Here is a 12,810-nt window from a genome sequence, read left to right as displayed (position 1 = left end):
CGTTCAAGTTCACATCTTGGCAAAATTCATAACATGAACCACCCTCAAAGGGTTAAAAATAAAATATTGAATGTGACTCCCCAGGGATCTTCTTCTTTGTAGCTTTTCCTTAGAAAGAGAAATAGAGTATATTCTTATATACAGAGATAGTTTAGGAGTATTTTCTACCTCAAAGAAAAGACAGTTTCCATGATTCTCTGAAGGAGGAAAATGAGTTTAAATATTTAGAACGCGGTGTTTGGTGTCAGACTTCCTGCGCCCCAGTTTAGTTTCTGATTCTTCTGGTAGTCTTACTTCAGCAAGTTACTCTTTCTTGCTCTGGTTTTGTCTTCTCATTTGTAAAATGGAGGTGGTTAGCAGCATCAGATAATACACGGAGAGCCTAAAAATAGGATTTGGCACACGGGCAATAATGTTCACTGTCGGCGATGGTTGTTTTGTTGTTACCGAGTATGAATACTGTCTCCTCTGTAGTGCAAACCACCACACAGGGAATACTGGTGGTGCATAATTAATCACATTACTTTTCTCTTGACAGGATGCTCCACACCGCTGGGTATGGAAAGTGGAAAGATAGAAAACAAGCAAATCACAGCTTCCTCATTTAAAAAATCTTGGTGGGGAGATTACTGGGAACCTTTCCGTGCCCGTCTCAATGCCCAGGGCCGTGTGAATGCCTGGCAAGCCAAGGTAAAATAACGCCTATGAGTGGAGTTCTCTCAGCCTTCTAGAAGAAAACCACGGCCCTCACTACAAGGAACATGGGCATCTTGGGAAGCAAGAATATTATCTCCTGTTTCTGCAGATTATGATCCTAGGTCCTTAGACCTAGGATGTCTGTTGACTTGATAGCTGTAGCTCTGACTTTGGCTCAGAGAGAAGTTACCATCTCCTTGGTTTTTGGTCTAGTCTTGATTTAGACGAGGCTGGGCAAATTTTTTCTGCAAAGGGCCAGATAATAAATATTTTAGACTTTGTGAGCCATACATTTCTAGTCATAACTACTCAACTCTGCCACTATAGCAAGAAAGCAGCTATAAACAATAAGTACATGAGCATGGCTGTATTCCAATAAAACTTTATTTACAAAAACAGGCAGGGGGCCAAATATGGCCCTTGGGCTATAGCTTGCCACCTCTGAATTAAGACAACTTAGTGATAAATGATTTTGATTTCCAACACCTTCTCTCTTTTTTCACAATTTAGCAATATTTTTCATTTTCTTAATAGTGCTATTTAAATGTTTTATGTTCCCATTTTTTAGAATTTTGTGACATTCCTTTGGACAATTGGAGGCACAGTAAAATGCTACAAAACCGGGGTTATAAATCAGTGGCCTAAGTTTAATAAGCATCTTCCAGAGAGTAATATTGCTCCTAATATTAGCCCATTGAGTAATTCCAGTGTCTTAGTTTTTAGGGTAACTGTTAATATTGACTCATTTTTATTGCACTTTTCAACTGACTTGAAAAATTACGGTGGCATCAGAAACCAGAATAATTCTATCAGTCAACTTAACCCTTCCTTATTTTCTATCTTCCTTTGTCCCTCCCTTAAGACACCTACATTCTAGTTCCCTGGACTCCATAGAATTCCAGGTCCTAACCCTAAGTTAGGCTGTCAGAAATGGAAAGAGAGCTGTGGTGGGAGTAGAGAAAGTAGAACAGCTTGGACCCCATACAGATAGTCTTGGGAACTGACATCTGTATCTCAGAACTCATTTCTAGTCCATCACAGACTCACAGAATAGAAAACACTGAGGGGGTTACAAAGCATATGGTCCAGACTTTTCCTGTTAAGTTTAAACACAGAGAAGATCGCATCATTTTCGCTTAGTCTGGTGGCAGAATCAGGAAACCCATTCTCCCGATAAACAGTTTAGTGGTCCTTCCGCCATTCAAAGCCACCCAAACCCCTTATTATGCAATTTCATGGAGGGGGAAACAGACCTGAAGAAGTTAAAATTAAAAAAGTAATAATGTATTACATTATACTAATATAATTATATAAATAAAATGATAAAAAATGAAAGATTAAGTTACATAGAGATGTCATCCAATTTTCTCCCAGATAACTCTTTAGATATGTTCATGGTATAACTGTGTCACCCTACTCCGTATTTTACAACTTTCTGAAATACTTTGCTCTGTATATGATTTGCACTTAGTCTTTGTAATATAATAAGGGCTTCAAAGATGAAATGCTGATTTTAATTTTTAATGCTGTCATTTTAAACTCTGGAATTCTTAATCTTCTTCACTTAATCTTCACTTAATCTTCTATTAGGATCATATGTCTTTAAAGGGTCTCTTTAGAGAGGCTGAAAATCTAAGCCAGACCTATGCAAGTACACACACAGACTGAGGTGTCTCTACCTCTGTCATGCCTACGAAAATTTTCATGCCTTCAAAAACCCTCTAGCAATCTATATTCTATATCACCGGTACAACTTCGATTGGATACCATACAGTTTAAAGGTACACTAAGAAACCACCAAATACCCTTGGGGCGCCTGGGTGGCTCAATTGATTAAGTGTCCAACTTCGGCTCAGGTCATGATCTCAAGGTTCACAAGCCCATGTCCGGCTCTGGGCTGACAGCTCAGAGCCTGGAGCCTGCTTTGGATTCTGTGTCTCACTCTCTCTTCCCCTCCCCTGCTCTGGCTCTCTCTCTCTCTCTCTCTCCCTCCCTCTTTCTCTCTGTCTCTCAAAAATAAAACATAAACATTAAAAAAATTTCTAAAAAAGAAACCACCAAAGTCCCTAGAGAGTGTTACAAACTTGACAAAAAATTAATTAACATAATTTTAATTCAGTTAATTTATTTTAAAAATACATATAGTATATGAGTATATACATATATCTGTGTATAAATATATACACATACATATGTGTACACATAAGTGATGATAAAGAAATATGTCAATATTCACTATTTCATATAGAACTGAATGAGACTATGGGGCATGAGAAATCTCCCAAAGGTGAAAATTTCTCTTAGATTACTCTCGTACTCAGTCCTTCTGATCCTCTTTCTCCAAGTATGTATCAGCGAACATATGATTAGGCATTTTGTTAGGCCAGAAGGCAGGACAGCTACCATGCCATAAAGTCCCAGGTATGGCTTTATCAAGGCTCTCAAAGATTACATTTATTTGAAGTATCAGAAGAGAAGAAATTGGACTTCTCCTCGTTGATATAAGCAATGGGAAGAAAAGTGGGACTTTTCTAAAGTAAGTTAAATAGAGATTCTTTCCCTGATACCCTCATGGCATTTACACACATTTATTTAAGAGAATAATATTTACAGATAACTTAGCAATATGATATTCTTTCTCAAGTAGGATTCATTTATGTGTTCATTCAACAAATATTTGTCGAACACCAACCATGTGCCATGCATTGTGGTAAGTACGTGGAAACAAAACAAATTCCGGCCCTCGAAAAGGAAGGGATACAAAGAAGTAAGTCATTATTGTACAGTGTCTGTGAGACTCAAGTAAAAGTTTATATATGTCGGTGCCAACAAACACGAAGGAATAGGGAAATCCTCTGAGAGAAAGGATCTTAAGGGATGAGACAGAAAAGAAATCCTCTTGAGCTCTGTACATTTCTGAGTATCTTGATCTAAAAAAAATCAAAGGTTTTAATTGCCTCATTCATATGTCCTCATCATTTTCACAGGCAAACAACAACAAGCAGTGGTTACAAATTGACCTACTCAAAATCAAGAAAATAACTGCGATTGTAACACAGGGCTGCAAGTCTCTGTCCTCGGAAATGTACGTGAAGAGCTACACCATCCACTACAGCGACCAGGGAGTGGATTGGAAATCGTACAGGCAGAAATCCTCCATGGCGGACAAGGTACCGGCCGGTGTCCCGGCAAAGACAAAGCAGTTCGAAAGCTGCTGTGATGAGAAAAGTACCCTACATTTATTTGCACATAGCTTTTGGGATTTGACAAATAGGCACAGACAGGCACCTCCTCTCTAAGAATTCTGTATGGAGAGAGATCCCATGTCTCCCCCTCTTTTTATGAGTACATTAATCCCGTCGTGACGGCCCCACCCTCCCGATTTACTCTAATCCTAATTACCCCCCAAAGGCCCCGCCTCTTAATACTATCTCATTGGGGGTTAGGGTGTCGATGTAGGAATCTGAGCGGGATGCAAACATGCAGTCCATAACAGGGTCTAGAAAACTTTCCACCGTGAAATAACATCATGTTGGCATTACCTTGGGTATACTTGTTATTCTTGACCGATGCCCAGCAAATGCCCATGCCCCAAAGCTTTCTGTATCATATTATTAAGCAGGAGACAATTGTTAGCCTCGCTGATGAGGAAACTAATTTCCTTCAAGATGAACTACGCCATTATTCTCCTTAATTCCCTGTCATATGGTGTTAAGATGCTGCTGGGGCAAAACTAAGGACATGAGCCTAATATTCCAGAAATGGAAGTGAGGCTGGAGCCAGGTGGAGGGGCAGTGCAGGAGAAGGGGGTGACATTTACTGACTGCTCAGCTTGGGCTCAGCACTTATCTCAGCAAATGAGTTTGAACCGCTCTCTCTTTTTAAACTCCTGGGTTGTTTGTCTGGTCGCTTGGTTGGTTCAGTTTGTTTTATCTGTCACTGTACCAGGATGTCTTTCTAGCTTGATAAGCATCACTGTCGTAAACAAATAGTGATTTAGTTTCCAGTGTATGTAAATCTGGGGGGAACCTGCTGGGAATGCAAAACTGGAAAAGAAAAAGGGGGGGGCATAAAACACAGTTCAATTGAGGATATAAGGCATTTGGCAAAAAGAATAAGTAAAAACACATATCGTTGCATTTTATTTTAAATGTTGGTGACCCCTACTCTCTGGCACTTGTCATATGTGTACATACTTAAAAAAAGTCTTTATAACGCCTTCTGTGAGGTAAACTTTTATTATCCCCATTTTGCCAATGAGGAAATAGAGAATCAGGGAATATAAGTAACCTGCCAGAAGTCACACAGCTATAATGGGACCGCGTCAGACGTCAGATTTCTTTATTTTCCCAGCTCGGATCACTGGTGAGGTAGAATCCCTAAAGAGGTCTGTTAGGCACATGATTTCATAATTGACTGAAGATCATCTCTGATCATGATGTCTGTGTTCTTTGTTTTTAAAAAAATCACCTATAAGATTTTTATATCTGTTACATCATCATCAAAGATCTTCTCATATTTTCCTTTCAGATTTTCGAAGGAAATAATAATGTCAAAGGACATGTGAAGAATTTTTTCAACCCACCAATTATTTCCAGGTTTATCCGCATCATTCCTAAAACATGGAACCAAAGTATTGCACTTCGCTTGGAACTCTTTGGCTGTGATATTTACTAGAATTGAATATTCAAGGACATAGGAAAGACTCTTAAAGATATCAAGCGATTTAGAGCGGGCAATGTATTTTATAGCTATTTTAAATATTAATAATTTTGATTGTTTCCCTTTTCTCTATTAGAGAATAAAATTTTATGTATGAAACTTTCATAATGTAACTCCTTGCTACAATTCAGTGAGGTGATGGCTATTATTTATTCAGATATATGGGAAAATATCAAGAACCAACAAACAAATGGCTTATCTGTCACAATGATTTAAAATGCTATATAAAGTAATATTTATGTAGTTAGCATGCTTCATTATAGTTCTGTTGAAACCTAAAAACACTAGGGGCTCCTGGGTGGCTCAGTCATTTACGCGTCCAACTCTTGATTTCGGCTGAGGTCATGATCTTGCAGTTTGTGGGTTTGAGCCCTGCATCTGGCTCTTTGCTGACAGAGTAGAGCCTGCTTGGGATTCTCTATCTCCCTCTCTTTCTGCCCCTTCCCGCTAGCGTGTGCTTCTCTCTAAGAAATAAACACTTTTTTTTTTTTTAAACCTGTACACACTAATAAAAGAGATATTACTTTTTTAAGCCATTTATAGACCTGGATAGCTTTCACACCTACCTTAAAAAAAAAAAAGAACTATGATTTAAGAGTAAAGGAAACAAATAACATTTTTAAATGGTTCATTTTTCTTAACATGAAGAGAAAAATATCTTACCATATGAAATAATGAGTCATTAAAATACCCTGCCTTCCTTACGTGACAATGATTTTTCTGACCCTCTATGAGATAAAATGATGTCCAGAGTTAGGGGTCTTTAGATACAAAACACAACCCAAATAACCATGGGAGAAATGAACCCTTGGCCTCACTCTAGCTGACACTACAATGGTATACTGTTTTTTCAAAGCATAGGTTCACCTAAGGGAAAGCTAAAACCTGTAAAGCAGCATTGGAACCACTGGCCCAAATGCAGCTGTTCCTGCTAAAACTGGCAAGCAATTGTGGCTTTCTTTCAGTGCCCTTCCTTCCAGGGCCCCAACCTCCCCCTCTCCCTTCCTCAACAACTTCCCCTTTCAGCGCTCCCTTCCATGGGAACTTGGCATCCAATGATCCCATAGATACCGTGAGACTGGGGAGCTCTCTGGTCCACTTCAGCCACATGGGATAGGCAGTCACTGGTAAGACTATCTTTCTGTGGAACAAACCACCCCAAATCTGAATGCTTAAAGCAACACGTTTATTCTTTCTCATGATTCTGTGGGTTGACTGGGCTCGGCTGGGTGGTTTGACTCCTGACTACATTGTGGGGATCACTAGTGAGGTCATAGGCAGGGCTGGAGGCAGAGTCATCAGAAGGCTCAATGGGACATTGAAACAGCTGATCTTCTGTCACTTCTCAAGTGGTTTCAGGTCATTTCCTCATGACGTGGCAGCCAAGTGGTCCATCCGTTTGCTGTCTCCGATAGGAGAGTTGGGCTTCATGTAAGGTGGTTCAGGCTCCTCAAAGGAAGTGTTCATGGTTTAGGAAGCAGAAGTTGCCAGTCCTCTTAAAGGTTGGGCCTGGAACTGGCACAGCCTCACTCTGCAGCGTCCTATTGGTTAACACAAGTCACAGGTGCATCCCAAGGAGTAGAAATCATTGAGAACATCTTTAAATACTATCAGAGTTACCTATTGCATCCATGGGTGGGCTGAGTCCTGTGAATGCATAGGGGAGCTTCAAACATCCACAAAATATGGCTTTCTCCCCCCCCCCCCCGCACCTTTATTAAAATATATTTGACAAATAAAATTGTAATATGTTTAAGTGCAGAACTTGATGATCTGACATATGTAAATGTTGTAAAAGGATTCCCATTGTCAAGTTAATTAACTCATCATCCTCTCACCGTTACTGTTTTGTTTTGTTTTGGTCAGAATGCTTAAGATCTACTATCTTAGCAAATTTCAAATATAAAATACAGTATTATCAACTATAGCCTCCATGCTATATATTAAATCCACAGAACTTATTCATCCTATAATTGAAAGTTTATACCCTTTTTACCAGGTTCTCCCCCATTTCTTCCACTTGCCAGCCCCTGGCATCAGCATTCTACTCTTTGCTTCTATGACTTCAACTTTTTATTTTAATTCTGAATAGTGATACCATGCAGTATCGGTCTTTGTCTAGCTTGTTTCACTTAGCATAATGACCTCCGGGTTCATCCATGTTGTCACAAATGGCAAAATTTCCTTCTTTTTTAAGGCTTCATAATATTCCATTGTATATATACCACATTTTTTTTATCCATTCATCTATTGACATACACTTAAGCTGTTTCCATAGCTTGACTATCATGAATAATGCTGCAATGAACATGGGAATATACATATATTTTAAGCAGATGATTTGGTTTCCTTTGTACATATATCTACAAATGAGATTGCTAAATAATATGATACAGTAGTTTTGTCTTTAATTTCTTGAGGAAGTGCTATACTGTTTTCCATAGAGGCTGTACCAGTTCACATTCCCACCCAAAGTGTGCATCTTCACCAGGATTTGTTGTCTTTTGTCATTTTGATAATAGCCATTCTAACCAAGTATGAGCTTATATCTCATTATGGTTCTGAATTGCATTTCCTTGATGACTAGTGACGTTGAGCATATTTTCACTGGCCATTTCATTTCATCTATTGGCCATTTATATGTCTTCTTTGAAAAATGTATATTCAGATTCTTTGCCCATTTTTTTATTTGGGTTATTTGGGTTTTTTGCTATTGAGTTGTATGAATTCTTTGTGTATTTTGGGTATTAATCCCTTATCAGATATGTGGTTTGCAAATATTTTCTCCAATTCAGTACATTGTGTTTTCGTTTTGTTGATAGTTTCCTTTTATGCCCAGAAGACTTTGAGTTGGATGTCATCCCACTTGTTTACTTTATGCTTTTTGGTGTCATATCCAAAAAATCATTGCCAAGGCCAATGTCAAAGACCTTATCTTCAATGCTCTAGGAGTTTTATGATATCAGATCTTATATTTGGGTCTTTAACCCATTTTGAGTTGGTTTTTCTGTATGGTGTAAGCTAATGGTCCAATTTCATTCATTTGCATGTAGATACCAACACACTTATTAAAGAGACTATCCTACTCCCATTGTGTATTTCTGGCATCTTTGTCAAAAATTAATTGACCATACATGCATGGGTTTATTTCTGGGCTCTCTATTCTGTTCATTGATCTATGTCTGTTTTTATGCCAATATCCTACTGCTTTGATTACTATAAATTTGTAATGTAGCTTGAAATCAACTAGTGCGATGTTTCTGCCTTGCTCTTCTTCCCCATGATTGCTTTGGACATTTGGAATCTTTCGTGGTTCTAGATGAATTTTAGGATTTTCCCCCTATTTTTGTGGAAAATGTCATTGGAACTTTGATAGGGACTGCACTGAATCTATAGATCACTTTGGGTGGTGTGGACACTTTAGCAATACAAATTCTTATAAGCCATGAGAGGTTAAATAAATTTAACCAAGGTGGTTAAATTTATTTGGTTAAATTTAACCACCTTGCTTAAATTTATTCCTAAGTATTTTATTCTTTCAATTCTATTGTAAATGGGATTTTTTTCTTAATGTCTCTTTCCAATAGTTTGTTGTTAATATATAGAAATGCAACTGATTTTTGCATATTGATTTTGTATCCTGCAACTTTGATGAATTTACTAGCTCTAATTATAATATATAAAATACATAACACCATAATAATAGTGCTTTTGTGTTGTCTTTAGTGTTTTCTATATATAACATCATGTCATCTGCAAATAGAGACAATTTTACTTCCTCCTTTCTCATCCTTTCATTTCTTTTTCTTGCCTAATTGCCCTGGCCAGGACTACTAGTACTATTAAAAAATATTTTTTTTAACATTTACTTACGATTGAGAGACAGAGAGACACACAGCATGAGCAGGGGAGGGGCAGAGGGAGGGGGACACACAGAATCTGAAGCAGGCTCCAGGCCCTGAGCTGTCAGCCCAGAGCCTGACACGGGGCTCAAACTCACAAACCACGAGATCATGACCTGAGCCGAAGTCAGCCACCTAACCGACTGAGCCACCCAGGCGCCCTTATCAGTATTATTTTAAATAAAAGAGGCAAGTGTGGGCATGCTTGTCTTGCTCCTGATCTTAAAAGAAAAGCTTTCAGCTTTTCACCAATGAATATGATGCTAGCTATTGGCTTGCCATATTTGGATGGTCTTTTTATGTTGAAGTACATTTCTTCCATACATACTTGAGAGTTTTTATCATGAAAAGATGTTGAATTTTGTTAAATGCTTTTACTGCATCTATTTAAGTGATATTGTAATATGGATTCTTCATTTTGTTGATGTAGCATACCACATTTATTGAAAGCATACATTGAACTATCCTTGCATCCCAAGAAAATCCCACTTGATCAAGGTGTATGATCCTTATATCGTATTCTCAAATTCATAATGTTTTGTTGAAGATTTTTGCATCTGTATTCATCAGGGATATTGGATTGTAATTTTCTTTTTTTGCATGTCTTTGTCTGGCTTTGGTATGAGGGCAATGCTGGGCTCATAAAATGAGTTTGGGAGAGTATCATCCTGTTTAATTGTTTGTAAGAGTTTGAGAAGAATTGGTGTTAATTCTTCCTCAAATATTTGGTCCATGAAGCTGTTTCGTCCTGGGCTTCCCTTTGTTGGGTGGCTTTTGATTACTGCTTCAATCTCCTCACTCGTTGTTCTGTTCAGATTTTCTATTTCTTCATGATTCAGTCTTGGTAGGTTAGATGTTCCCAGGAATTTTTTTTAATATATATTTTTATTTTTTAATGTTTATTTATTTTTGAGAGAGGGACAGAGTGCAAGCCGGGGAGGGGCAGAGACAGAAAGGGAGACACAGAATCCAAGGCAGGCTCCAGGCTCTGAGCTGTCAGCACAGAGCCTGACATGGGACTTGAACTCATGAATCGTGAGATCATGACCTGACTCAAAACAGGAGTCAGATGTTTAACAGATTGAACCACCCAGACACCCCGTTCCCATAAATTGATTAATTTCTTCTGGGTTGTCCAATTTCTTGGTAATTGTTCATAATAGTTTCTTGTAATCTTTAGTATATCTGTGATATCAGTTGTAATGTGTCTTCTTTCACTTATGATCCTATATTTATTTGAGCCTTACTTCTTTTTGTCTTAGTTTAGCCAAAGTTTTGTGAATTTTGTTTATCTTTTCAAAAAATCAGCTCTTAGTTTCACTGATCTTTTCTATTGCCATTCTAGTCTATATTTTATTTCTGTCCACTGTCTTCTTTCCTTCTACTAACTTTGGGCTTGGTTTGTTCTTCTCTTTCCAGTTCTTTGAGACGTAGTGTTAGGTTTATTTGAGATCTTTCTTTTTTCTTAACGTAGGCATTTATCACTATAAATTTCCCTCTTAGAACTGCTTCTGCTGCATCTCATAAGTTTGGGTCTGTTGTGTTTCTATTTTCATATGTCTCAAGTTATTTTTTGACTTCCCATTTGATTTCTTCTCTTATTCATCAGTTGCTCAGGAGCATGTTGTTTAATCTCTATGTGTGAATTTTTATTCTCTTCTTGGAACTGATTTCTAGTTTCATGCCCTTATGGTTGGAAAAGGTGCTAGATATGATTCTGACCTTCTTAAATTTACGAAGACTTGTTTTGTGGCCTAACGTATGATCTCTCCTAGAAAATGTTCCATGTGTGCTTGAGAAAGGCGTAGCCTGCTGCCGTTGGTTACAATGTTCTGTAAATGTCTGTGAGATCCATCTGATTTTATGCCTCAATGATTTGTCCATTGTTGAAAGTGGGATGCTGAAGTCTCCTACTATTATTGTACTGCTATTTCTCCCTTCAGATCTGTTAATAACTGTTTCTTATTTGTAGGTGCCTAATGTTGGGTGCATAAGTATTTACGTGATTATATCTTTTGGATGAGTTCACCCCTTTATCATTATATACTTATTTTTCCTGTTGTTTTAGGCTTAATGTTTATTTAGTCTGATATAAATATAGCTGCCCTGCTCTGTTTATATTTGCATGGGAAAATCTTTTTTCATCTCTTCTTTTTCAGCCTACATGTGTCCTTAAAGCTGAAGTTATTCTTTTATAGGTAGTATGTAGTTGGCGCTTTTTTTTTTTATGTTTATTCATTTTTGAAAGACAGAGAGAGACAGAGCACAAGCAGGGGTGGGACGGATAGAGAGGGCAACACAGAATCCAAAGCAGCCTCCAGGCTCTGAGCTGTCAGCACAGAGCCCGACGCAGGGCTCAAACTCACGAACCGCGAGATCATGACCTGAGCCGAAGCTGGACGTTCAACCGACTGAGCCACCCAGGTGCCCCTAGTTGGCTCTTATTTTATATCCATTGGCAACTCTATGTCTTTTGACTGGAGAATTTATAGTCCATTCATATTTACAGTAATTATTGATAGATATGAGCTTAATATTTCCATTTTGTTCATTGTTTCTGGCCATTTATGTGTCCCACTTTTGTTCCACTCTTGCTTTCTTCCTTTGTGATTTGATGGTTTTCTGTAGTATGCTTTGATTCCTTTCTCTTTATCCTTTGCATATCTACTAAAGCTTTTGTTTTGTAGTTACCATAAGGCTTATACATAACATCTTGTATGTATAGTGGTCTATTTTAATCCGATAACAACTTACAAACACACACAGTCTCTACATTTGTATGTCCCCCCCCCCCTTTTTGTTACTGATGTCACAATTTAAATCTTTTAATACTATGTGTCCATTAACAAATTACTGTAGCTATAGTTATTTTAAGACTTTTGTCTTTTAGGGCTTATACCTTTGTTGTAACAATTTACACATCCTCATACAATACTAGCATATCCTAAATTCAGCTCCATATTTACTTTCGACAGGGAGTTTTACACGTTCTTGTATTTTCATATTAGTAGTTGGCATCTCTTCATTTCAACTTGAAGAACTACCCTTAACATTTCTTGTAAGGCCGATCTAGTAATGATGAGCTCCTTCAGCTTCTGTTTGGGAAAATCTCTCTCCAATTCTGAAGGATATTTTGCTGGGCTGAGTATTCTTGGCTGGCTGTTTCTTGTTTCTTCTTGCTGTTTTTGTTGTTGTTTAGCACTCTGAATATATCATCCCACTCTCCTCTGGCCTATAAGGTTTCTGCTGAACAACCTGATGATAGTTTTATGGGGGATCCCTTGTACATAACAAGTCACTTTTATGTTGCTGATTTTAAGATTCTCTCATTTTCTTTAACATTTGACAATACAAGTATAGTGTATCTTGGCGTGGGTCTCTTTTGGATTCGTCTTCTTTGGTAATATTTGAGCTTCCTTGATCTTGATATGTTTCTCTCCTCAGGTTTGAGATGTCTTAAGCCATTGTTTCTTTGAATCAGCTTCCTGTC

At 37.9% G+C, this 12,810-nt stretch overlaps 1 protein-coding gene across 1 annotated transcript in view; it reads left to right on the top strand.

The window, feature by feature from the left end:
• F5 (coagulation factor V) overlaps positions 1-7,345 on the top strand; it is a 76,654-nt gene extending 69,309 nt beyond the window's left edge. The window contains exons 23-25 of the mRNA XM_078441172.2: positions 539-690; positions 3,684-3,866; positions 5,227-7,345. Coding sequence (XP_078297298.2) covers positions 539-690; positions 3,684-3,866; positions 5,227-5,373 — 482 coding nt within the window. The 3' untranslated portion in view covers positions 5,374-7,345. The remainder of the gene's footprint in view (positions 1-538; positions 691-3,683; positions 3,867-5,226) is intronic.
• Positions 7,346-12,810: the final 5,465 nt, after the last annotated feature.

The sequence above is a fragment of the Panthera onca genome, chromosome F1, assembly GCF_046562875.1.
Source record: "Panthera onca isolate mPanOnc1 chromosome F1, mPanOnc1 haplotype 2, whole genome shotgun sequence".
Taxonomy (NCBI): domain Eukaryota; kingdom Metazoa; phylum Chordata; class Mammalia; order Carnivora; family Felidae; genus Panthera; species Panthera onca.
This window is presented reverse-complemented; position numbering and strand designations above follow the sequence as displayed.